The 26,563-nt window shown below is 43.0% G+C and overlaps 1 protein-coding gene across 4 annotated transcripts in view; it reads right to left on the bottom strand.

Moving 5' to 3' along the window:
• The window catches only part of SMPD4 (sphingomyelin phosphodiesterase 4), a 39,203-nt gene extending 12,934 nt beyond the window's left edge, over positions 1-26,269 (bottom strand). For 2 of the 4 annotated variants that reach the window (XM_034438546.2, XM_034438547.2), the window contains exons 1-10: positions 26,150-26,269; positions 23,045-23,131; positions 16,067-16,209; positions 15,763-15,838; positions 14,614-14,722; positions 13,729-13,781; positions 12,829-12,980; positions 12,037-12,169; positions 11,508-11,579; positions 1,500-1,580 (exon numbers count right to left, since the gene is read on the bottom strand). In XM_034438546.2, coding sequence (XP_034294437.2) covers positions 1,500-1,580; positions 11,508-11,579; positions 12,037-12,169; positions 12,829-12,980; positions 13,729-13,781; positions 14,614-14,722; positions 15,763-15,838; positions 16,067-16,209; positions 23,045-23,131; positions 26,150-26,224 — 981 coding nt within the window. In that variant the 5' untranslated portion in view covers positions 26,225-26,269. The remainder of the gene's footprint in view (positions 1-1,499; positions 1,581-11,507; positions 11,580-12,036; positions 12,170-12,828; positions 12,981-13,728; positions 13,782-14,613; positions 14,723-15,762; positions 15,839-16,066; positions 16,210-23,044; positions 23,132-26,149) is intronic. The other 2 variants (XM_034438549.2, XM_087880634.1) reach the window with 1 other exon arrangement.
• Between the last annotated feature and the right edge of the window lie 294 nt (positions 26,270-26,563).

Here is a 26,563-nt window from a genome sequence, read left to right as displayed (position 1 = left end):
ACCAGGGGGAACAGGGCTCAAGATACCTCATGCAAAAGAGCCCCATCCTCCCTGCCTCTCCTTGGGGCCTTGGAATCCTGCCGATTAGCAAAAGCCAATCGACTGAATTCATTTGGATACCTTCTCCTCGATCAAAATATTGTTACCTACAAACTATTTTTAGGAGGGGAAATTTACCATGTGAAGAATTCACAGGACTTTGCAAAGGATGGGGTTTTGAATCGTTCATGCAGAAGAACAAGGGACCTCTGGGTCAGACAAGTTCAGGCTTATAGATAACTCCTATCATATAGCCACACCCTAACACATGGGGAGTTTGAGGTAGACCTTTTCTTTTACATGTACAACCAAGATGTAAAATGATATCAAACCCCGTAATAGGGCTCTTTGACTTGAGCTAGTTAACCATCTCCGTGACTCAAATCACATAGAACAGACCCTAAATGGTTTGGATCAGCCTTCCATCCTTCCAAGTTTGGAAAAATGAGGACCTGGATTGTTGGGGGCAATAGGCTGACTCTGTAAACCGCTTAGAGAGGGCTGTAAAGAACTGTGAAGCGGTATATAAATTATGTGCTATTGCCATCACCGCCAGCTTGCTACTCTCAATTGAGGAGGGCTGCTGTCCTTACCTCTGAGCCGCAGGGACTCCAGCATAAAGAATAAAAGGCCCCCAGAATGGCTGGGCTGACCTACCAGGCTGGGCCAAAATGAATCTGGTTTGGTTTTGGCTTAGTGTGAAACAGCTATGTGGCTTGAAAACCGTGGTAGGTGAGGGGCAGAGCCCACTCTAGTACAAGCCATAAATCAGAGCTCATGGCACCGAGTGGTAGGTAAAATACTCTTTCTCAAGAGAACCATAGATGTTGGCCACAGATGTTACAAAGGAAGAACTAAAGGATGCAGAGGATCTGATCCCAGCAGGACTGGCTGTGAGGAACTCACTCACAAGGCTTCCTCCTTAGGGTCACACCAATTAGGATGGGATAGGATTTTTAGCTGTGAGCAGCTGGCTTTGGCCAGAAGTGAACTGGTATCCCTCCCATGGATACATCTCTCAAGCCCAGAGGCCTGGGGTGCTCGCCTTCTCTTCCGAGGAGCATCGAGGGATGTGGGCACATGGAGCAAAGCAAAGACCAGCAGGCCCATTTCTTGGCCTGAGTTTCTCCTCAGCTGTGGCGATTCCAGCGACTTCTTGCTGTGGCTGGGCTGCTCCCTCCATACCGCCCTAATTCTCCTGGCCTTTAATCTTGCTGGGTGGTTATCTAACACCACAGCAGCAACTATTAGCGCAATGGGGGCTGAAGACCCTGGCCACTATCTCATGTTCCTGAGAGTCTCTGGAGAGCTACCCCCAGTTATTGTTGCTGCTGTGGGGAAAGGGAAGAGTTATTTGCCTCCTTTCTGCCTTGCAGGTTTTAGGTGCCTCCATTTCAACAGGTGTTTTGTTTAAAATACATAGAATCAGGAAATGAAATGAAATGAAATGGTGGAAATACTTGATATGTATGGAGGGCCTGGTGGCTGGATTGGACAGGATGGATGCTGGATAAAGAGAGTCGGTAGTGGAGAACCTCCAGCTGAGAGACAACAGAAGAAGGGATGGGAAAGGGGGTAGGGGAGGGGGGGAGGAGAGAGAGATGAAAAAGGAAAGAAAGGAAGAAACAAAAAAACAGTGAGAACAGACTCAGGCAGATGGGGATGAAAGACAAGGGATGAGTCCCATGGAGTCAACCATCAGCTGTGCCTGCAAAGTAACACCCTCTGGCACACCCCATGTTTTTGTCACAACCAGCCCTAACCAAGTTCTGGCCACCTGTTCAGCTTGCACTGTCCTGGCCTAGAAATTAATCCTAGCTTGCTTCTTGCCTCTGAATATTCAAAACAGGTAGGAGGTAGAACCGTTACAAAGAAGGAAGGAGATCTCTGGAGGTCACACACGAGGGTGGGTTTCTTGGTGGGATAGGAAAAATCACTGGATCCCTCCAAGGACTTCTTGTGGGAGAAAATACATCTACAATAATGTGAAGCCTCACTTCAGTAACTGTGTTGACTACATCTGAAGTCTTCCTTAGCAACAAATCAGAATCCATCAGTTTGACTTGTTTCTGTTCATACGAAAGACTGCTGTTGCAGTTGTTTAAAATGTGACCCCAATAAAAGAGAGGAAGTGTTGGTTCAGGGTAGAGTAGTGGTGCTGCAGCTGTTCTGCAAATTTCTTCCCCTTCCTCTGTAGTTTCCCTGCCCGTTAAACTATAAGCGTCTCAGGGCGCACGCTTGCCACACCTGGCCTTAATGATATAAATGATATGAAAATGTAATAACACAGAACACTCCAGAAAGGCTAAATTTGAATCAAAGGGCTTTCAGGTCTTTTCTATCCAGATCTCTTGCACAATTATTTTGTTATTTTCAGGTCCAGAACTGGCAAGTCCTACAGACTGCAGAGAAGCAGCCTCTGCCATCAAGGATAGACCGCCCATAAGTTATCCAGTTCTGGAAGAAACTCAGGGTGGGAGAGAACAGCAAGGCAGCCATCTACCACTTGATTCACAGGAGGACATGTTGACTCAGTCTTCCAACCTTCCGAGGTGGGTAAAACGAGGACCCAGATTGTTGGGGACAATATGCTGACTCTGTAAATGACTTAGAGGGAGCTGTAAAGTACTGTAAAGCAGTATAAAATCTAAGGGCTATTTCTATTGCTATTGTAGGCTGCACTTTGGCAAGGAGTTAACGACCAGTTCAAGCATTCTTCCCCTATATTATAGCGTATAAAATTGTGGGCCCATCACCTAGAAATACCCTGAAAATGAGAAAACCAAGTACCAACATTACTGCACAGAACAGAATCACTTTCACATATAGCAAAGATGTAATATTTCACTTTTGCAGAAACAAACCTATGTCCATCTGACGCCTCGTTCATCCCCTCCCCCACCCAAACCAGTTGGTGTGTCTGGAGAAACAGCAGAGTCTTTCTGCACCTCTGGCTGTTCACTTCCAACTTCTGAGCATCAGCAGCACTTAAGAATTCAGCAAGTTCTCTCTCTCTCGAGTGCCAACAGGATGCAGAAGGGCATCAGCACTTGCCCTGCTCAGCTGGCCAAGAACCCACCAGAGTGGCAAACAAGCCTGGTGCTCACCTCAAGGAAAGGAACCACCCAAGAAGAACCCTGGGGAAACTCTGTTGGCCGCTATTGAAAATCAGTCAGTTAATCAATCCCCTGATCTGCTTGCGGACTCCACTATTACTGCAAGTCCGTCTCTGTTGGAGGGAAGAAGCCAAAAACTGGGCTTCATTGTCAACTCCCAGCTGGAGGGGGGGGCATAGAAATGAAGTGGATCTCTCTGGGATTCTGAGCTGGCAAATAGTCTCAATGACACAAGCCTCCCAGAGCAGCAGGGCCGCCAGTCACGGCAGGGGTTACCGTCACGCTGGTGTGGTGCAGGGCCCAATTTTTCACGTTTGGAAGCTGGTAACGGTAAAGCTGAACCTTGGAGAGGACAGCGACTGAAAGGGGATAACTCAGAGGTGGTGGGGAGAAGGGCGATCTCCCACCATGGATGGTGGAACCCCCCAAATCCAATGTGAAAGAGACCGGCTGTCAGAGCCAGGTCTGGAGACGTGACGGCCCGAATGTATAATGAGGAAGCAGAATAGTGAGAAGCAACAAGAAGCATCGGCGAAAGGAGTTTTACAAGTGGCGAAATATCCGAACTATCTCAGTGAAACTGTGGAGGTTGCAGACGAGGAACAAAGTGAGTCTCCAAAGAGCAAAAAGCGGCACCAGTGGTGGGAGCAGAAGGAAGACAGACAGAGAGTGAAAGTGCTTTACGAGCGGTGTTGAGAGGGATTGGATTGTTGAGAAAATCAAATAGAAAGTTGGAACTGAGACTAAGACCGTGAGAAAGTGTTGAGGGTGTGTGTAGGTGGTGAACAGATTGGAGAAAGAAGAAAAGAAAGAATTACTTTTGGAGATAGAGACGGGGGAAGTGTAGCGAAGGGACAGTGACTGGGCAAATCGGAAGAAATTGCCATTTTCAAGCTTGGAGAACAGGATATAGGAGAGAGGGGGAAAAAGGAACTGTGACTGAGACTGAGAAAGAAAGAATATTGGTACTTTGGAGGAAGATTTATGGACTGGAAACATCAAACAATTCATGGGTATGGATTGGTAATGAATTTTTAACCTACCCCAGTGAGATCTATAGAAAACTTCGGATCTAATATTTAATATAATCTTGGAACTTGATATTTAAGATTTAATATAAATAATACTAAACCTATTTATACTTTGTTACCTTTTTTTGATTTCTTTTTCCTTTTTTATCACTTATTGGTCCCTCTTATCTTTTTTCTTTAGATATTGTTAAATAAATATTGATTATAAATAGTAAATAAAGAACAGTTATTTATATAATTAACTGAATATAGAAAACAGATTGATATAATTAGTTGGATTAAAATGACAAATTATATTGTATTTATTTATGCTGTAATTGTATTTGTATTATAATAAGCTTAGAAATAAAGACTAGAGATAGAAAGAGATATAGACATAGACTGGAGTAGTAAATTAGATATATATGGTGTTGTGGAATAGTCTCCTTCAAAAAATGAAAATGTCAAATAAAACTACTGTCACAAAAACAGTAAAAAAGACAATTTCCATGACAGCCTCCTTGCAGGTCAGAAATTAATAACAGATATGCCAACTACTGAAAAATTAGGATCAGCATCAACTGTACAAAATATGCAAACCTCACTGACCATGATCCAAGAGGTTATGATGAAAATGCAGGAATCTATTAATAATAATCATGAAGAAATGAAAGGGGAAATGTGTGAGGTGAAGGGAGACATAAAGAAATTAGATGACAGAATGGAAAAGATTCAGGAATCAATAGCAAATAATGAACAAAAAATAAAAGTAGTAGAGGCAAGAGCAGAAAGAACCGAAAAGAAATTGGAAGCTGCGGAGGAGAGATGGATAGCGGCAAATAAGGAGTTGGAAGAGACAGTAATACATCTTGAGTTAGAGAAATTCTCCCACTATTTAAGATTTCAAAACGTAGTAGAGAACAAAGAGGAGGAGCTCTACAAACTCATGACAGAATTGCTAGCAGAGACGTTGCATATGGATAAACAGGAACAATGGAATAGTATTGACAAAGTATATCGAGTATATACAAATTACGCAAGATGACAGAGACTATCATGTGAAATCCATGTTAGGCTCACAAAGAAATCAGTACGTGATGAAATTTACAGAAAGACAAGAGAAGACCAATTGACTTATAAAGGAAAAGAAATTATAATACTTAAACAATTACCAAAAAGAATTTGAGATCAATGTAGAAACTATCAATTTCTCTCTTCCAAACTGATTAAACTTAGGGTTACTTCCCCGCTGCCCTGAAAGAGGCGGTGGTGAGGCCTCTCCTCAAGAAGCCGTCCCTGGACCCAGCAATATTGGCTAACTATCGTCCTGTCTCCAACCTTCGCTTCATTGCGAAGGTTGTTGAGAGTGTGGTCGCGCAACAGTTTCCACAATTCCTGGAGGAAACATCCTATCTAGATCCGTTCCAGTCGGGTTTCAGGTCTGGGCACAGCACGGAAACGGCATTGGTCGCGTTGGCGGATGATCTCTGGAGGGCTCGGGACAGGGGTTATTCCTCTGTTCTGGTCCTATTAGATCTCTCAGCGGCTTTTGATACCATCGACCATGGTATCATGCTGTACCGGCTGGAAGAGTTGGGGGTGGGAGGCACTGTGTTGCGGTGGTTCTCCTCCTTTCTCTCCGACCGGTCACAGTTTGTGTTGGCAGGGGGGCAGAGGTCGACCTCGAGGCCTCTCATTTGTGGAGTGCCGCAGGGATCGGTCCTCTCGCCCCTTCTGTTCAACATTTATGTGAAGCCGCTGGGCGAGATCATCCGTGGCTTTGGGGTGAGATACCACCAGTACGCTGATGACACCCAGCTGTACATTTCCACCCCAGGCCACCCCAACGATGCCCTTGAAGTGATGTCCCAGTGCCTGGAGGCTGTGCGGATCTGGATGGGGAGGAACAGGCTCAGGCTCAACCCTTCCAAGACTGAGTGGCTGTGGCTCCCGGCATCCCGATATAGTCAGTTGACTCCATCACTGACTATTGGGGGCGAGTCTTTGGCCCCCACTGAAAGGGCTCGCAATCTGGGAGTCCTCCTGGATAGGCAGCTGTCTTTGGAGGAACATCTGACGGCTGTTACCAGGGGGACCTTTTATCAGGTTCGCCTGATTCGCCAGTTGCGGCCCTTTCTGGATCGGGATTCCCTGTGCACAGTCACTCACGCCCTCGTCACCTCTCGCCTTGACTACTGCAACGCTCTCTACATGGGGCTCCCCTTGAAGAGCACCCGGAGGCTCCAGCTGGTCCAGAATGCAGCAGCGCGGGTAGTGACGGGAGCAGCCTGGCGCTCCCATGTAACACCGCTCCTGCGCGAGCTGCACTGGCTCCCGGTGGTCTTCCGGGTGCGCTTCAAGGTGTTGGTTATCACCTTTAAAGCGCTCCATGGCATAGGGCCTAGCTATCTTCGAGACCGCCTGCTGCTACCGACGATCTCCCATCGACCCGTGCGCTCCCACAGAGAGGGCCTCCTCAGGGTGCCATCAGCCAAACAATGTAGGCTGGTGGCCCCCAGGGGGAAGGCCTTCTCTGTGGGGGCTCCCACCCTCTGGAATCAGTTGCCCCCGGAGATAAGAAGAATCCAGGACCTCAATGCCTTCCGTCGTTCCCTGAAAACCCATCTTTTTCAACAAGCCGGGTTGGCCTAAGAAGAAATTTTTAAAATTTTAAAATTTTTAAATTCTTTTAATTAGTCTGTGATTCTTAACTTTCGGGCCAAAATTTATATATATTTTTAAATGTTTTAATATTTGTATCCTATGTTTTTTATCTTGGCTGTACACCGCCCTGAGTCCTCAGGGAGAAGGGCGGTATATAAATTGGAAATTAAATTAAATTAAATTAAATTAAACATAGAATAATGTTCTGCTGGTTAATACCAGAAGGTATGCTGGTAACCTGGGAAGAGTAGATATGGTAGAAAAGGCCCAGGAATTTTTTGAGCAATGTTTTGGGGAAGAATTAGACAGTAGAGAGGAGTTAGAAACAAAGAGCCAAGAAGAACAACAGACAGAAGAAAACGAACTAGCCCGAGAATCAAGAGAGCGGTTAGATACGGAAAGTCAGGACAGAGAAGGGGTAAGAACAAGACAGCAAAGGGAATTAAAATTAAAAAAAGAAACAAGAAGGACAAATAAGTAATTTAATGGAGGAGGAGATGAACTTAATATAAATTAACATAAACAGATTCAATGCACCGATAAAATGAAGACAAATAATTACTAAACTTCAAAAATTGCATATGGAAATAATACGCTTACAAGAAGTGCATATCCCAAAAGGAAAAAGTGGCTTTTTGGAAACCCCCAAATTAGGAAAATTATTTGTAGCATTGGCAGAATCTAAGAAAAGAGGGATAGCAATTTATATAAAGGAAAGGTTAAACCCCAAACAAATTTATGCAGATAATGAGGAAAGGACACTAATGATTGAAGTTTTAATAAAACAAAAAAGAATATTAATTGTAGTTATTTATGCACCTAGTACAAATCAGAGAGAGTAATATAGTAAATTACATAAACAATTAACAGAATTAGAGGCAGCTAATCTGTGCATATTAGGTGACCTCAATGCAGTGGTAGATCCCAAAAAAGATTATAAAACCGGAAAAAAGAAAAAATCATGAAAGGAAAATATTACCAACTGCATTCTTTGAATTGGCCCAGGATACATGGAGAGAAATTAATTCCCCCCAAAAAGCAATATACTTTCTTCTCTAACCCCCAAAATTCGTGGTCTAGGATAGATATGGCACGGATGGACCCAGAAACAGGAAAAGACATTGAAGAAATAGAAATCGCAATTAATACCTGGACAGAGCACAACCCAATAAAAATCAGATGGAAAGGAGAAGTCAGGAGGAAAGGAAGATGGACCATGAACCAAAGGGTAGTGAAAGAAAAGAATTATATTCAACATATAGAAAAAGAACTAGGCCCTTTCCTAAAAGAAAGTTGGAATGAACAAACCACCATTCAAAATTTATGGGATACAACGAAAACCTATGTAAGAGGTCTATCGATAGCATATATAATAAGGAAAAACAGAATTGAAAAGAAACATCTTACAGAACTCCAAGGAAAATTGGTAAAATTCGAATCTAAATTACAGAAAGATCCCCAAAACCAAGAAACCAAAGTAGAAATAGAATTAATTAAACACAAATTATAACTAATAACCCAAGAAAAAGTAGCACAAAAAATTAGAGCAATTAAACAAAATTATTTTGAAAATGCCAACAAGCCCGGAAGATGGTTGGCCTATAAATTAAAAAAAGAAAAGGAAAAGAAATTAATAAAACAATTAGAGGATGAGGACGGGACGATGTACTTCCAGAAGAGGGCAAAAATAATAATAAATGGGGAACAAACAGAAAGCTTTAAGATAGCTAAAGGAGTAAGACAAGGTTGCCCCCATCATTCTGTCTGTGGAGACATTAATGTCACAAATTAGAGATAATTCAGAAACAAAGGGTTTAAAAATTAAATCACAAGAATATAAGGTCCAAGCATTCGCAGACGATTTGGCATTCATTATTGAGGAACCTTTAGAATCTGGACCAACTTTATTACAAGATACAAATCAATTTGGCATGGTAGCAGGATTTAAAATGAATAAAGACAAAACTAAAATAATTGACTAAGAATTTAACCAACAGACAGAATGAAGAGGAGACTAGAGGAGAAGCTGGGAATTTCGAGAGCAAAGAAAATTAAATATTTAGGAATTTGGCTATCGGAAAAATGCACCACGATAAAGAGAGATAATTATAATACACTCCTGTTACAAATACAAAAAGATCTGGACCAAATTACTAATATCATTAATTGGCAGAATTTTGACAATCAAAATGAACCTATTACTCAAGTTACTTTATTTCAAACGGTACCAATAAAATTAGGGAAAAAATTATTTGAACAATTAAATAAAATGACATCAAAATTTATATGGTCAGGGAAAAAACCTTAATTGAACTCAAATTACTGAAAGATAGCAGGAAAAAAGGAGGTTTCGGTTTACCAGAATGGGAACTTTACTACTAAGCAGCATCCCTAACATGGCTTAAACATTGGATACAACTCAAAAATAAATGAATACTAACGATAGAAGGCCATGACCTCCAACTTGATTGGCATGGCTTTCTCCGGGATGGGAAAAATAAATCACATACCCTACTTTCAAAGACACATGTTAAGAGATGCCCTATTGAAAGTTTGGGAAAAGATTAAAAACAATCATTATATGAAGGTCCCAATTTGGTTGTCTACAATGGAAGCAATGATACATCCAAATACCACAGACTTAAACAAAATGGTGAAATATATAGAATTATTAGACACAAAAGGAGAATTAAAATCAGTACAAGACCTGAAAAAACAAGGAATAAATCTGGAATGGTGGCCATATTTACAAATCAAAACTAGATTTTAAAAAGACAAGGAACAATTCGGCATAAACAGGGAACAACTGGAACTAGATAAAACATTATTAGGATCAGGGAAAAAAATGATTACAAATATTTATAACTACCTATTAAGATATAAATTGGAAGAAGAAACAGTGAAAGAAACGGTAAGTTGGGCTAGGAATTTTGGACACACTATAGCCATGATGTGGCACAGGTGGCATGTGGAGCCATATCTGTGGGCACGCGAGCATTGCTCCAGCGTGCATGCGCGCGCTGGCCAGCTCATTTTCGTGCCTTCTGGGCCCACCTGAAGTAGGAACAGGCCATTTCCAGCCTCCAGAGGGCCTCTGGGGGGGTGGGGAAGGCTGTTTTCACCCTCCCCAGGCTCCAAGAAAGGCTCTGGAGTCTGGGGAGGGTGAAAAACGGGCCTACTGGGCCCACCGGTAACCTTTTTGCCTTTGTGTGCCAAAAGTGTGAGGGGCGTGGAGGGCATTGAATTATGGGTGTGGGAATGCATGCGCAAGACACCCCCTCCCCCGTGACCCCCATTTTTGGCAAGTGATGGCAAAAAGGTTAGCCATCACTGCACTATAGAATTGAAAAAATGGGAAAAATTGTGGGGGGAAAATATAAATTAACCATGGCAGTAACATATAAAGAAAACATCTATAAAATGTTTTATAGATGGCATTTAGCACCAGCAAGATTGGCAAAAATGTACCCCAACGTATCACCTAAATGTTGGAGATGTGGCCATAAATTAGGAACATACTACCACATGTGGTGGATGTGCCCCAGTGTTAAAAAAATTTGGTAGTAAAATTAGAAGATGGCTAGAAGAGATTACACTCCAAAAGACTGATTTCAAACCGGAGTTGCTTCTTCTAGGAATAATTGATAAGAAAATGGAGAAAACTCTGTACCACATAACATTGCATATACTAACGGCGGCCAGAATTACTCTGGCACAAAGGTGGAAACAGACTAATACACCACCTGAAGAAATAGTAATTAAAAAGATCCTCAAATGTGCTGAAATGGATAAAATGACAATGGAGAGTAAAGAAAGAGATGATTCGGATTACTAAAAAGTGTGGAATAGATTCTATATGTGGCTAGAAAATAGAAATTAAAACAAGAAATAAGAGTGTAAATTGAAATTTGATTAATTGGAAACTAAGAGTATTGAATACTGGTAAGGATAAAATACTATGTTAATAAATAGGGTGTAAATATATATAACAATTTTGTTTACAAGAATGCTTAATATGATTATAAAAGAATAAGAGAATAATTAGGAAAATTGAATTTAAAAGTAAAGATAATTGTCGATGCAGAAAGTTGTAAAATATTATATAATGTTGTTAATTATGTTTTGTATTTTACTGTTTGGTGTATGTGTATGTTTTCTTTTCTTCTTCTTTTTTCCTTTTTTGTCTTTTTCTATTATGTTTTTGGTTTTAAAAATGTAAAATATTTAATAAAAACTATTTTATAAAAAAAAAGAAAGAAAAGAAATCTCAAGCCTGCAGCCTTGTCAGACATCTAAGGTTGGCATCCTTCCCCAGGCTCAAGCAGGACTGCCCGAGCTGACCCCTCTGCTGTCCCAGCCACAGGCCTCTTGTCCCTGATTGCTGCTGCCAGTCAGAAAGGTCTCCTCCCCCACGACTCTGTAGGGCCCCTTTAGAAGCCCTTCCATGAGTCTGGCAGTGAACTCCAGTGGTTACAGCAGCCAAAGCCCTTCCTTTGAGCAATCTGTGCCACCCAGTCTTACCAAATCATTTCCTAATTCCAGGAAAATCTCCATCTCATGAAGGGGGCTGCTGTTTATCACTCCACTGCAGAGAAGAACTCCCTCCATCCCCTGACTCTGCCCAGGTCTGGCAGTTCCTTCCCCCCACCCCCAAAGGAAGCACTGTCCCTCTGCTTACCTTGATGTGGGGAGACTGCATCTTCTGATACATGTCCAGCGAATAGTGATGGAGCCACATCTCCACAAAGACCTGAGGAAGAAGGGACTCAATCAGGGGGCGAAGGGAACCCCAAAACAAGCCACCTCAGGGAGGGACAAGAAGGGACCAATCTGCCATATCATTCCCCATCTTTCCAAGACTATGATTATTACGCAACACTTGCCACTAACATGTTTTTTGTTTACCTTTTTTTTTTAACCAATGTATTATTTGCCCTAATTATCGGCCCTAATAAGCCGAATCACACCTGCTCAAAATATATAAACTGAAGGATAGCTGTGTTTCAATTCATGGGCCCTGTACGATTAAGATCAGCTGTCCATGAAGGTGCAAAGGGGCCCTCAGCTCCAAAGGAAATGCCGCAGGGGCCCCGTGGCCCCAGGCGCAGCCACTGCAAGAGAGTGGTTCTCCCTGCTCTCCTGGGCCAAGGTAAAGAGCACCCGCAGCTGCCCCCAAGGTGGAGCGAGCCGCTCTTGAGGCCACCCACCTGAAGCAACGTTTCCGACCTCCAGATCTCTTGGGAAGCGGGGTCTGCATTCACTGAAGTCTGGTGAGCGACATGCCTTTTCAGAAGACTGGTGGGATGCATCCCATAGGAGGTGAAAGGCATTGTGGGAGAGCTTTGAAATAGAGAAGGCCACGTCAAAAGAGAGCATCCAGACACACCAGCAGGAGGAAATTCAAGGCCAGAGCCAAGAAAGCACTTTCTCAGGGTGTTGCCTCAAACCTTATCAGGATTGGCTCTTCTGACACCTATCAGAACAGCCTGATCTCCGCTCCAGTTTTACCCACTGAAGAATACACTGACTTTTGCTCCCATTTTTAGAAATGATTCGCTAAATGTTCCAGTTAGCACTAGTGAAAAAGGCCAGAGGTGTGTTCAGTGTGCTGCTAAATCTCCATTGTTCCTAGAATACATTTTAGTCAATTAATTTATTCCTATTTGCAGAAAATGAAAACAGGAACTATTTCAGAAATGGCATTTTGTAGCCCTGTTCCTGTTGCTGCCACTTAGATTTTTATCCCACCTTCATTACTTAATTGGTAACTTAAGGTGGCAAACATACACAACATACTTGGTGCACTTGTGGCCATTTGCCAACTGTCAGCATCCCAGCTTGCAAATTCCTACTAGCATCCTGAAAGCCACTGGAGGCCTTTTCTTTGCAGAGTCCTAATTTGCAAGCTCCTTCCACATATTCCCCTACCCTCACCCCCAGAACTGCCTTTTCTACAGCTGCAACCAGCAGATGAGGAGAGCAGGACAGCAAACACCCACCGGGAAGCAGGTGAGGAGACCACCCCTCCAGGCTCCGAGGAAGGGATGGGAGGGACACTCCCTTCTATGGGCAAGAACCACTTCAGGTACCGGTCCACCAGGATGAAGTAAGCGCTGTTCGACATGCTGATGGGGCAGGTGGTGGAGATGCCCTGAAGCACAAACAGAAAGAGTCCTCTTAGGCTTAAGAAGTTCCACAGTTCAATCTACAAGGAGGCCAAAACTCAAAACACTTAAAGCTTCCTTGCCACCTCGGAACAGGCAGACAACTCTCCACCTGGAGCAACAAGCCATTATTTCATCTCCACGTAACCTCAAATGGCCCACTGCACACACAATCTTATAACCCCATCTGGTATTCACAACCACCAAATGGTAACTTTGGCAAACCACAGACCAGTGCTAAAAGTGATCAACTCCTGCAGATTAACAAGAATCCAAACTTTTCTTTGATGAGCAGAATAATTTGTTCAAACTGGAAACACCACAGAGGGTTTGGGTGAGTCATGAAACAATCACAGACCTGAGTGGCACAGAAGACGGAGGCAATATTTCCAGCATTTTAGAACAGTGGTCCCCAAACTTTCCAGCTCCGCAGACTGGCCGGAGGTTGGCGGGGGGGGGGGGGGAGGAGAGGGAATAGTTTTGCATGCACGCATGCCGCATGCACAACCCAGTTCCCAACAGGCTGCAGACCAGTACCTGGCTGCAGACTGGGTGTTGGGGAGCCCTGCTTTAGAAGAGACCTACTGGCTTTCCCACAAGAAAGTAGAGCTGATGTAATAATGAAGTGGCTTAAAAGCCCCCTAGGTAAATCAATAGTGCTCCGGCTTCTTCTCCCCTCCTTTACTATATCAAGAAGAAGAGCGGCCTTACCAAGGAAGGCCGAAGTATACTCACCCTCTGGGTAAGGAGGCTGATGGCAAAGCAGAACATGTAATATTCATACGGATCTGGCAGGAGAGTCAAGGGAGCAATTTCCTCCAAGCAAGAAGGAAAAAGCAGGCGGGCTGCTATTTTATTTGATGGACTCCAGTTTTACACAGTCCTTCAGATTACTCCATTCGTAGTGCAAAAGATTCCCACACAACTTAAGTAGCAGGAGGAACCTCCAAGAGAGCTGATCTTGCTTGCCACACCTTGACCCACAGGAAAGTTCCTGGCTTGCAAGCTGTAAGGGGGGAAGGCTCTCCACCTACTCAGTGGGGAGAGAGTGGTAGTGGCCTGACAGCAGGCAGCACAACTCTAATGGCCTTCCCTAAAGCGGGAACAGCAGAGGTGTCTGCCGGTTGTTGCAAGAACAGGACAGTCTTCCTTTATCAGGAAAGCAGGCAGCCATCTCCCCAATGCATTAGCAGGTGGTTAGCATCAAGGAAGCACCACATATAACTCATCATCATTATAAGCTTAGGAAAAATTAAGTGCTAAAGAGTTGCCAAGATTGCTGTAGGATAATAATCCCCTTTCCCTTAAAGAACCCAAGGGAACTTGCTTTGTGGTTAAAAGCAGCTGCCAATTGTCTTCCTAGTCCCAGAATGCAACTCCCTTGTCTGCAAGTTATATCCTTGCAAGAGCCAAGTGGCTGCTAAGCTCCGTGGTCAAAGCAGCAGTGAGAGCACAACTGGCGCACAACCTGATGGTGCCAGAAAAGTTTAGGCGTCAGGGGAGAGAGGGAATGGCTTCTCCTCCATTACTAGCAGCAGCTGCTGCCCCCTCAAGCCCATCACTTCACTCACTCACTGCTGTGCAGGGAAACTGCTCCACACCCACAAGGCCAAAGGATACTAAGAATCAGGTTCAAATTCAGGCCACCAGTGGGAGGGAACTGGACTTTGTTGTGATATAATGAACATTCTGGTAAAATCCGTTCTTGAATTGAAGTTTTCACTGGGCCCTGAAAAGGTAAACAAGGTGCAACATAATGAAAACACATAAAATATAGGCTAAGAATTGCCCTCAATTGTGGTAATTGGGACCAGTATTTCTACTAAGCAAAGCAATTACAAAGCACAATGTCATGTGTTTAAGTAAGTCATCACTTACTGACGGCAATCCCAGCACTTCCTGTTATTAATCATATCCCACTGGCTGTTAGGTGAGGACCCGCTCTGATCCTACCATTCCTGGTGTGGTCCCTTCGAACCTTGGGATGGGGCTGCCCCCTCCCGAATTCCCCTACCTGCCTTATCTCTGCCCTTTTGGCTGGGCTGCACAGCGTCTCTCTTCAGCAGTGGTGGCTGTGCCAGCGCTGGAATAGCGGCCCAGGGGGCAGCAGCTGGCTGAGGCTGTTGAAGGCTCTGGGCTGCTATTTCAGCCCCAGTATTGCTGGCATCACCACTGCTGCCCAGTGGCACTGTGCAGGGTGGCCAAAAGGGGGGTGGGAGATAGGTAGGTGGTGGTGGGGGAGTTGAAGAGCAGCTCAGAAAGTTCATCGACAAATAGAATTTCCATGCAAGGAATTAAGAACTCAAGACTCCCAAGCTCAAACCTCTGTACAGCTAGTCCTCGACTTACAACAGTTCATTCAGTGACTATTCAAAGTTACATTACTGAAAAAAGTGGCATATGACCATTTTTCACTTACGACCGTTGCAGCATCCCCATGGTCATGTGATCCAAATTGAGATAGTTGGCAACTGACTCACATTTATGACAGTTGCAGTGTCCCAGGGTCACGTGATCCCCTTTTGCGACGTTCTGATAAGTGGAGTCAACAGGGAAGCCAGATTCACTTAACAACCGTGGTACTAACTTAACAACTGCAGTGATTCACTTAACATCTGTGGCAGGAAAAGTCGTAAAGTGGGGCAAAATGCACTTAATAAATGTCTCACTTAGCAACAGAAACTTTGGGCTCAATTGTGGTCGTAAGTCGAGGACTACCTGTACTGAGCTTAACATCCCTCTAACATCACCTCCTTTCCAGACACTAACAGGAAGGTGGGAGACGGGGAACTCGTATCTGTATTCCTCAGCTTGGAGCTTGTAAACCAACTTCATCATCGGGCCTCTGCAAAAGAAAGAAAGAAAAAAGCCAAATGGATCCCTGGGGATCTCCCATAACAAGTTTTGTTTTTACATTGCTACTGTCCGACATGGACATTTGTGTGTCTTCGATGAGCATTATCACCTAATCAAACCAGTGGATGATTTCCGTCACAGATGTAATAAACTGGGGCCCAATTCTCCAGAAGGGGCTCCAAGCGGCATGGATACAGACAGGGCTGAGCCAACTCACCCGGGGGATAGGAAGTCCAGGGCCACGTTGTACTCGGTGTAGTTTGTTCTGCCTTGTAGGCAGCGGAGGTTCCACCCGGAAATGATGCCATCTAAACTGCCAAAAATGTTCTCCACCAGCCAAGGAAAGATGGCATGCAGTTCCTTTGCAGAAGAAAAAAGCCATCAGAAAAGCCACTGCTGGAACCAGAGGAACGAACGGTGGCTTTCCCCAGACCCACCTCTCGTACCCTGAACCACTTCCTGCTCTGGGGAGAGCCAGGGTCTCCTTGCTGGTGGACAGAAGAGCAACAATTGCAGAAGACAGACAAATCCTGACAGTCACTTCACACTCCGGCTTCATTTTTATTTATAATTATAATCACACACACATGCAAAGGTCCTTACTTAATGACAGGCAGGATTCGGTTAACAGCAACAGTGACTGCTGGGATTGCTGTTGCTAAGCGATATGGTCACAAGATGTCAAGCTTTACAACCACATTGCTTAATGACGGAAATTCTGGTCCGAATTAGCATCGTAACTTGAGGACTCTCTGCATGTGTCCACCGTGGGTTTGTCTTCAGAGCTTCACTAAGCTCTTTTTTGGCTTTTTCTGCTGCCCTCACTCTTCTCTCCTCAAATGCAGTTGCATCCCCTTCTTTGAGAATCTCACCCACCCTGGGATCCTACTGCTCTGAGTTGGCTAAAATCCACTCTTTTGAAGTGGATTGAACAATTCACATTGTTCCCATTTGTTTTACAAGCAAGATCTCAAGCACCACGGGGATCCTTTTCTTCAAAGGTCCTGCTATTTCCACTTCCGCAAACTTTCCCCTTAGTATCACTTGAAGGATAGTTGATCCTTGTGACTTCCTCAGCCCTCTGAAAAGCCCTCTCAACAGCTATTCAAGTGGACCATGATTTACAGAATTAAACTGTACTTGTAACTGTTTTTTTTTAAATCCCTTTCCGGTTCTTTTTCATGGCCTGGAAGGGCGGATGAAAATACCACTTAAATCCACAGGCTCTTGAGCTTATTTCTGATTCTTTGCAGTATCATCCGTCTCTGCATGTATGTGGGAAGCTCTAGAAATTGTTCAGTCAAGTCCCCGATCTTGCTTCCCTGCAGGCAACACCCTTCAGAAGCCAGTGGGCGCAATCAACCTAACTTGGGGAGAATTGTTTGCAGGATCAGTTTCTGTTCTTGTCTGCCTTGCGAGGTAGCCCAGATAAGAACCCCCCCAAGAAGAACTAGTACTAACTTTACTGCAAGGTTACATTAACAGAAGCAAGTCTGAAAGTTGCACTCTCACCTCTTGACCCTTCCAACTAATTTTTATTGGGTTATGGTCTACTCATAAATTTGGTTCAATTTCAATCTCTTGTACATTTCCACATAATTCCGAATTCATCCAAATCATATCTATTCTGGACCATGATTTATGCTTATTGGAATAGAATGTATATTGTTTTTTCCCCGTTTCATTTCTCTTCACTATTCTCTCCAATAGATAATTCTTTTATCATTTTAATCAATGTTTCTGGTAAAGTCCTTCTATTTTTTTAATTAATTTTACTACTTCTGTAGTCCAGTTCATTATTGACAATTGTGTTGAAAACTCCCAAGATACAAATATTTTCATATTTTATTTCTAGAACCTTTTTGCGAAGTTGCTTATAAAACTTCTCTTGTCCAGTATTTGGTGCATAATAAATTAAAGGGTTCGCTTTTGATACAGAGTCGCTTCCAACATCAAAATTCTCCCTTCTTCATTATTAAAAATTTGTTTGGCATTTATTGTTTCTTTCACCTAAAATACTACCCCTCTTCTTCTTCTTCTTCTTCTTCTTTTTTTGCTGTGGTAATGAATAGAATAATTTTACCAATTTAGAATATTCCAATAATTTATATTGTTATCTCTTGAAGTGCTATTATATCTAATTTTTGTTTCATTAATTTAGAGAATGTCTTCCTTTTTATTGAATTCAGCCAATTAATATTGATTGATAACACTTTTATTTCTTCTTGCATTCAATTATTTATATCTAGGTTTTATAGTCTAAGTTGCTCTTACTTCTCTAGGTTCTTTCACTATTGCTCCCTCTTGTTCTAAATGGTTTTTTTTTCTCCTTTTCATCCTGTATTTGTTTTGGGTATCTTCCTCCTGTTATTAGTGCTTCTTGGCTTTTATATACTTGCTCTCTTGTTTCTTGTTCCTCATCTACAGCTAAGTAATTCTCATAAAAATCCGTTGCCTTATCCAGTGAGTCCAATCGGTACCTTTTTTCTTGCCAGATGACCAAAAAATGGAAATCAGCCACCTGAAGTTTACATTGTGTCTAACCAAGACTCAAGTGAGGAAGTGATACTGTTTTCTTAGGTCCCTTACTCTTCTGGGGATATGTTTCAGAACCACCAATTGTTTACCTTTATATACTAGTAGTTCCTCTCTTGCTTTATGCAGTATCTCATCCCTTAATGGTTTTTTTACTTGTCTTATATGTACCTCCCTAGGAAGATTGTGTTTTCTCGCATAATTTGTATAAATCCTGTATGTTTCATCCAATTCCATATCCATCTCATTTGTCTGTGCCGAATACCCTTGCTAACAATTCTTTCATTAATTCTGGTAAATCTTCTCCTTTTTCCTCTTCTGTTTTGAAACCTTAAATAATGGACAGCTTTTTCTGTCTCTAACATTATTCTTTATTAGTCTGGGTCAGTTGATTTAAAATCATCTACCTGCTTTTTCATATGTTCTGTTTTCTCCTCCATTTTTTGAATCTTTTCTTCACTTTCTAGTATCCTTTGTTGAAAGGTCTCTAGTTTTTCATCCATATTCTGTATTTTTTCTTTCAACTCTCCCATATCATTTCTCACTTCTCCTATATCTTTCCTTATCTCATTATGACTTTGGGTCATAGATTCTTGTAATGCCTGTAATAACGTTCATACCTCCTTTTGTGATGAGTTAGCTTTCTCCAACTGTAAGACGCTTTCAACCGACCTCTGATTAGAAGGGCTAGAAGATATTGAGGCCTGTGTCGAGGATGCCTTTTTACCTATTTTTGTTATGTTTAAAGCCAACATTTTGGCAATTAATTTTTTTAGCCAGTAATTATTATCACCTCCCCTAGTCTTCCCTATAAGCGTAGGCCACCCCAGAATTGACCACCTAGAATATTCCAGTACGGTGAATATCTCCCCGCATTAGTACCCAACAGTAATAAAGACCGTAGTAGTATCACGTATCCGAATATCAAAGTATGACAGCACTATATTAGATCCCACCTTTTTTTTTCGATCTGAGTTCAGTCAATCAATCATTTCCCAGAGTCTAGTCAGTGTTGAGGATCAAACTCAAATCAGAATCAGTTGATTATAATAGCTCAAAAACATCCACTATATCTCCAATATAGTCTTTTCCTTCTGTTCCGTAAGCATATAGTTTTATATTTATAGTTTCATTAGTTTTATAATCCATAAGGCTCGCTATCTTACCAGTTGACCATAAAATAAAAGTTCTTTTCTCTTCTGTTCCAGTTTATTCAAGCTATTTATAATCCACCAGGTTTCAGTAGCTTCTATTTCTGTTGCAGCTCCAATCTTATTTTCCCTCAAAATTTTCCTACATGGAATATAATCCTCTAATTGTTCCTTGTCATCAGGTATTTTATTTTCTAAAGTTGTATACCTTTCCCCCTCCCCCCCCATCTTTAAAGTATCTATTTTCCTTCTGGTATATTCCACTTTAGGTCACTAGATGGCAGTCTTACTCCTTTTTCCTATCCACTCTCAAAATGGAATATCTTCACCTTCTGTAATTAAAGGAAGTTTTAGCAATGACAGAAGATCCACTGGTGAGAAATATTTTAATTCTGCCTTTAAAAATATAGTTAATCCAGTCTTTCTCTCAGGTTAGTGTTATTTAGCTCTTGTTTTACTTTCACTTCACTGGCAATTTGAATTGCTCCAAAACTTTCCTTCTAGAGGGAGCTAAGATGGTAATTTCCTTTCTCTTTCTTTCTGGAGCCTCCCTCCTCAAACAAAGATAATTTAGCACGTTTTGTTTACCTCTGGATAGAGATTGTATCATCCTTAACTAGTGCACTGTCACTTTTCCGCTACTTCACCGCTTGTTTTTTCCGATTGCTGGAGCTTCGGTTCGGCCATGACTGGCTGACTTCTTTCCCACCTGTCCAGAAAGTATCTCCAGATCCAGCTAAGGCAGTGGTTCTCAACCTTCCTAATGCCGCGACCCTTTAATACAGTTCCTCATGTTGTGGTGACCCCCAACCAGGGGTGGGTTCTAAATTTCTTTTACTACCGGTTCTGTGGGCGTGGCTTATTTTGTGGGCGTGGCTTGGAGGTCATGTGACCGGGTGGCCGTGGCTAGCTGGTCATGTGACCGGGTGGCCGTGGCTATGTGTATAGGGACTACTCAGAGGGCTGAAAAAAAGTCATTTCTGACAGGTCCTCGCACTTTTGACTGGTCCTCACACTTATGACCATCCTCACATTTATGCCTGTGCAGCATTCTTAACAACCATGTCACTCATTTCACAACTGCTTCTCTTCAACATGGTATAAGATAGGGCAAAAAACGTAAAATGTGAGGACAGTCGTAAATTCGAGGACTGGTCAAAAGTGCGAGGACCAGTCAAAAATAACTTTTTCAGCCCTCTGAGTAGTCCCTGTGCACAAAAGGACTACCCAGAGGGCTGAAAAATGTGATTTCTGACAGGTCCTCGCACTTTTGACCGGTCTTCGCAGTTATGACTGGTCATCATTTATGCCCATTGTAGCATTCTTAACAACCGTGTCACTCATTTCACAACTGCTTCTCTTCACCATGGTGACAAGATAGGGCAAAAACATAAATTGTGAGGACAGTCGTAAGTTCGAGGACTGGTCAAAAGTGCGAGGACCAGTCAAAAATAACTTTTTCAGCCCTCTGAGTAGTCCATATGCATAAAAGGATACAGCAATAGAGAGGGATGAAGGAAGGGAAGGGAAATTAGAATAGGAGTGAAGGTAAGAGAGGGAGGAAGAGAGGAGGAGAAGGAGAAAGAAAGAGGAAGTAGGGAGAAGAAGAAGGGGGGGGAAGAGAAAGTAACTAAGAAAGAAAAGACAGAGGTGTTAGGTTTGAGGAGAAAGATTGCTGTACAATAAAAAAGATGAAAGGGAAGAAAGCCAACCCCAAACAAATATAAAGATATTAAGATAAAGAATGAATTGTTAAACTTTAAAGAATAAAAGAGAACAAATAGGAATAAATAGCAATAATTAGAAACACACATACAAACATACAACATATTTTCTTTGAACAGAGTATTTGGCCGGTCCACAAATTTAAACAGTTGTAGGAGCTTAGCACCCACCCCTTTCCTAGAAGAATGAAATATTTTGGGAAATATTAAAAAGGCAGAATATTATATTTCCCTAGATGAGAAATGGAGAAGCATATTTTACAGACAAAGCAGCTCCCACCTTCCTGCCCCCCACCCTTTGTTAATGGGCCAGAGGCAGAAAGTCAATCCTTTGTCAAAGGACATTTGCAACACAATAGCAACAGAAACTAACACAATGGGCCCCATCAAGCCATGTGATCCTGTCCACTATTAAAACATCTTTCCAAACAGTCTCCATGTTTCCAGTGTCTTTTTCCCCACTTGGAGCAGAACCCAGAAGGATATTTCTTCCAACACAGTATTTAGTCATTTCAATTAAATTTACAATTTCTATATTTCCTTTTTACCATATTTATTCCTCATCTATTTTTTTAAAAAACCAATATTACCCTTCATCCTCATCTCTAATCTTAATCAAATTCAATTTTTCCCTTCTATTCTATATTATACCCCTTCGCATTGTCATCTATTTTTATATCCATCCTCACATTGGTTAATTATGTAATACAGTTGTTTAATACAAATTCAACATTTTAATATAAATCAATTAGTTATATAACTATCTTTTTTGTATATTTATCAATATGAACGTGAATATTCCAATTATTTCCATGCAATCCAATTTCTTACAAATCAATTAATTATATTTACCAATAATAATAAACCAAATAATTTCCCCCATATATTCCTCCAAACCACAACTTAACCATTTCTGCTTTCAACACAATATACAATTAATAGTATCTCAATTATTACAATTCCCTAGTTAAATAGAGCTTTTTTTCTTTTGTGTTTTAAAATCTTGAACCTCCTCTTGCCCTAAATTTCCCATTGTTTGCAGTTTTGTACCTACCTTTTTTGGTGAGGAAAAAGAAAAAGAAACCTCTCTGCCTCATTTTGTCACGTTGCAGCTAAGACCCTGCTTTCGCTTTCTCTTTTCAGCATAGCTAGAGGGAAAAAAATCTGCTCCAGGAATTTACCTCTTTGCAGCTAGCTCTTTGAAGCCCCTCGGCAAGAATCTAGCCACCAGCTGGGACTCCGGAGGCAGCAACAGATTGGGAGTGGGCGGGGTAAGCGAACGGTGACCAGGCGATCCAGCAGAGGCGGAGGGTGAGTGAAGGCGGGGGGGGGCGAGAGAGGGCTTTGGCGACCCCTGGGAAATGGCCGTTCGACCCCCAAAGGGGTCGCGACCCCCAGGTTGAGAACCGCTGAGCTAAGGGGACCGCCGTCCCCTTGCAATCAACAGGTGCCTTTCCAACTTAGTCACCCCTTCAAGGTGAACATTTGACTCCAATGAGCTCCAGGGCAGCAGAAAACAGCTGATTACCACAGATTTCTTCAGATCCCCATGGATTTCAGCTGTCACTCGCCCCGGTTACAATCAGAAGTCCTGGTTAAAAATCTTGATTTCAAGGTAAAATATGAAAGGGTCTCCTCTTAAATTCCCTCTCTGGACTTTCCAGACAGTGTCCTTTTAGTTCTCCCTATTCATCCCTTGCCTTAGCCTGAAAGCAGTAGGGCCTGTTCCCTTGAAAGAAGAAAAAATATATTACCAGAGGCCCTGGCTAGGGGCAAGCTTCCTACCTTGGCAGGAAAATCTTCAATGATTGTCGTGAGATCATGGCATCTCTGAGCAAAAGGCTTGTTCAGACAGTCAGCCTTTAAATTAGCCTGTTTCAAACAGAAAAGAGAATCAATCAATCAGAATAGAGCTGGAAGGGACCTTCGAGGTCTTCTAGTCCAACCCCTTGCTCAAGCAGGAGACCCTATCAATTCACTTTTCTGAAATAAAGCAATTAAACTATTTAAATCTTTAGCAAATGTTTCTTTCATAACACAATTACCGTATTGATTGATTTCAACATTTAAACAACCTGGAACTACAGCAAATATGAATTGGATGAGAACTGTAGCAGCAATTCTAATTCTTAATTGAAACAGAATTTTACACAGAATTATGTTTTAATTCCACTTTTCTACAAAAAACCACTTAAGCTGCTGGTAAATATACCCTAAATATGCTGTTAAAATACAATATAAGTCTTAATTAAGGCTTCCAATTGAGGCTTTTTTTTTTTTTTACAATAACTCCATTGCTAATTCCTTATAGCAGAATCAGGGCTGGTTTAAGGCAGTCTGTACGGTCTACAGCTGTACTGGGCTTGGCAAAGGAGCAGGGGGCACCATAAACCTCAAAATTTCCTGCTGATAATCCTCTGCTGGAGACCCATGTCCACTCTCCTTGTGAGCCAGCAAATGCATAGACTTTCTGCCTCCCCTTTTTATACAGTAGAAAAGAAACATCAGAGAAAAGTGTGCTGCTTACTTTGTCTGAAAATAAAGGAAGAGGTGCGACATAATATTATGCCAGAGACCCAAGACAAGTTTTACTAGCAGCAGTGCTTATTAGCTAGCTTATCTAAATGCCAAATAAAAAGTTGCCTATAATTCAGGGGGGAAATCTGACCAAGATGATCAATAAAGCATAGATATGACAACTATCCTGCATTCAATATCCAGTGTCACTGCAATGTAAGAGAAGTAGCAGTGGGCAATTCCCTGCTGGGAAGAACTGAAGCCACAGCCTGTAGACATGACATGACAGGAGAAATAATGTCTTTCAAGTCTGCATCCAGGATGGTACAGGCTGCCTCAACTCTTCAAATCTTCCTGGTGACTGACACAGATCTTCAGAGACAACAAGGCCCTGGGTAAGGAGGGGGAACTAAGAGGGCAAGGACAGTTTTTGTCAATCCTTTCAGTTGTGCATTATAGCTTATGAAGGACCAGATCTTGAAAGTGAAGAACTGGTTGCACAGATACATTACTTCCCAGTGCAGCCAAGAATGGTTGCATCCCCACCATGGACGGTGTTACTTACATGAAGGGATCCTGGAAACAGATAGGCTGCACTTCACAAAGACCAGAAAGGTGTTCTGGATCAGCAAGTGCTTCCCCAATTTCATTAGATAGATAGTAAACCAGAGCAAAAGAATGATCAGACCCCAGACCCAAATCTGGTGCCAAGGTTAATTTATCTGCCAAACATATTGTGTTCTGAGATTAACAACACAGGAGACAAAGAGAGAAATCTGAGGGTGTGAGGAGACTTAAGAGACTGGCACTGAAACCCACAGGGGCTACTACTCACAATTTCAAAGGTTTCTTCAGCAATATAGACAATATGCAGAACAGAGAGAACTGGAAATCCCAACAGGGGAAACAAATATGTTGCAGGCTTTAACTGAATCTTGTTGATATGACACTTGACTGGGACACTGTCATCAACAATTTGTTTTTAAAAGGACAAGATTCAACAGAAAGAGGGAAGGGGGCAGGGTTGCAATGCACTTGTCCTCACAGAATCTAACAACCTGGACTATGGAGAGTGTTTGAGTAACACTTCAAAACAGCAACAAAAGTGATACTATCCCAGGTGTATATTATGCACCATTTGGGCTGGCAGAAGATAAACACCAGGCCTTTCTAAATTGGATGATCAGCCTTTCAAAGAGACACGTGTGGGGGATTCCAGTATGAGGGGTTCTTGGAGCTCTCTGAGCTTGGCTGCTTTCTTGCAAACGTTTCATTACTCAAATTAGGTAACATCATCAGTGGTAAAAGGGAATAAAGTTTGCTCTCTGGGACTAGCACTGATGGTGATACCTATCTTGGGTAATGAAAGGACTGCAAGAAAGCAGCCAAGCTCAGAGAGCTCCAAGGACCCCTAATTTCAACCCTGAGCTACACATATTCTCCAAATGTTATTAGATTGCAATATTCCTACCATCTGCTGGGAATCCAACTCTGCCAAATGGTATATGGTCTCCTGCTTGAGCAGGGGGTTGGACTAGAAAGCTGAAAGTTTCCTTTCAGTTCTGATTCCAAGAGTCAGAAGTTTGACAAATTTTTCTACTCTTCTGCTAACAACTTCATTTATAAGATCCTAGAACTAAATGTCAACAAAAGGCAGCCTGAATAACCAAAGAAAATACAAGAGTTACCAGAAGTTGTAGAGATTGTATTAACCAAGGTTTGTGAGAAAGTATTTTTGGTGGTTCATCAGAAACAAAAGGAAAGAGGCTGTAAATCTCGGGAGAAGAAATGGATGAGCTGGTAACTTTTATTTTGAATAGCATGTATGCTTTATTAGTATTTTATGTGTATGAATTCTATTGTGTACATTTTTAAGGCGGAGAAGGCAAGGCACTTCTACTTCCTTTTTTACTCTGTCTGAATTTTTAAAGTATATTTTTCTGGGTCCCAGGCTGCGCGTCTATTGGGGTGAAGGAGAGTCGGTCTGTGCTGGGGAAAGAGCAAAAACCGAGCCGTGGGGAGAGCAGCGGAGGGAACTGGCTCCCTTCGGCCCGAGAAAGAGAAGGCGGAAGGAGCCCTTCTCGGGGAGGAGGCGCCAGAGAGGCTTCCTTTCTTGGCCAGGAGGGCAGGCCCGAAGCCAGCGGTTGGCGGCGACGCAACTCGGGCCGGCAAGAGCGGCCTGCAACAGCCTCCTTCCCCGGGAGCTCTCCCGGCTCCCAGCCTGCATTCAATAAGCCCCTGACTCTCTCGCCCGCCCGCCCAGGTGGGCTCTGCTCAGGGCCTGCCCGAGGGAGGGAGGGGGCCGCCCCCAGCCCCACTCCCTCCAAAAGCTAGCCGGGCGGGGCCTCCTGTGGCTCTTGGAGCGCGGCTTACCAGCAGGTAGCTGGGCAGAGGGAAAGGCGGCGCGGCCGGCTCGAGGTTCTTGGCGCGGCTCGGCGCGACCCTCATGGCGGAGGAGCAGCGGCCGGCCCTCTGCGGCGCGCGGGGAAAACGTCACTGGCCGCGCTCCCGGTGACGTCTCCCCGAGCGCGCCGCTTCCGGTGGCTGCAAGGCCGTCCGCCTAGAGAGGCCGCCTTGGTGGCCCTCCTGCGGGGAAGCGGCTGGCCGAGGGCCCGAAGGAAGCCTGGAGCGGAGGGGGATCCGCAGGCCCGGAGGGCTGCCGGCTGGGGTCTCCGCCTGCCAGGTCCTTTTCCCATAAAGGAGGTGTTCGCATGTCAGCCTGGCAGGCAGCCACATTTCCTTCTGAAGTTCGGGAAATGTTAACGTCTAATTAACCGAAGACATTTT

This window comes from Pantherophis guttatus, chromosome 17 (genome assembly GCF_059756535.1).
Source record: "Pantherophis guttatus breed Tessera chromosome 17, ASM5975653v1, whole genome shotgun sequence".
Classification (NCBI taxonomy): Eukaryota; Metazoa; Chordata; class Lepidosauria; order Squamata; family Colubridae; genus Pantherophis; species Pantherophis guttatus.
The sequence above is the reverse complement of the archived record's forward strand: the minus strand, read 5'-3'. Positions and strand labels throughout refer to the sequence as shown.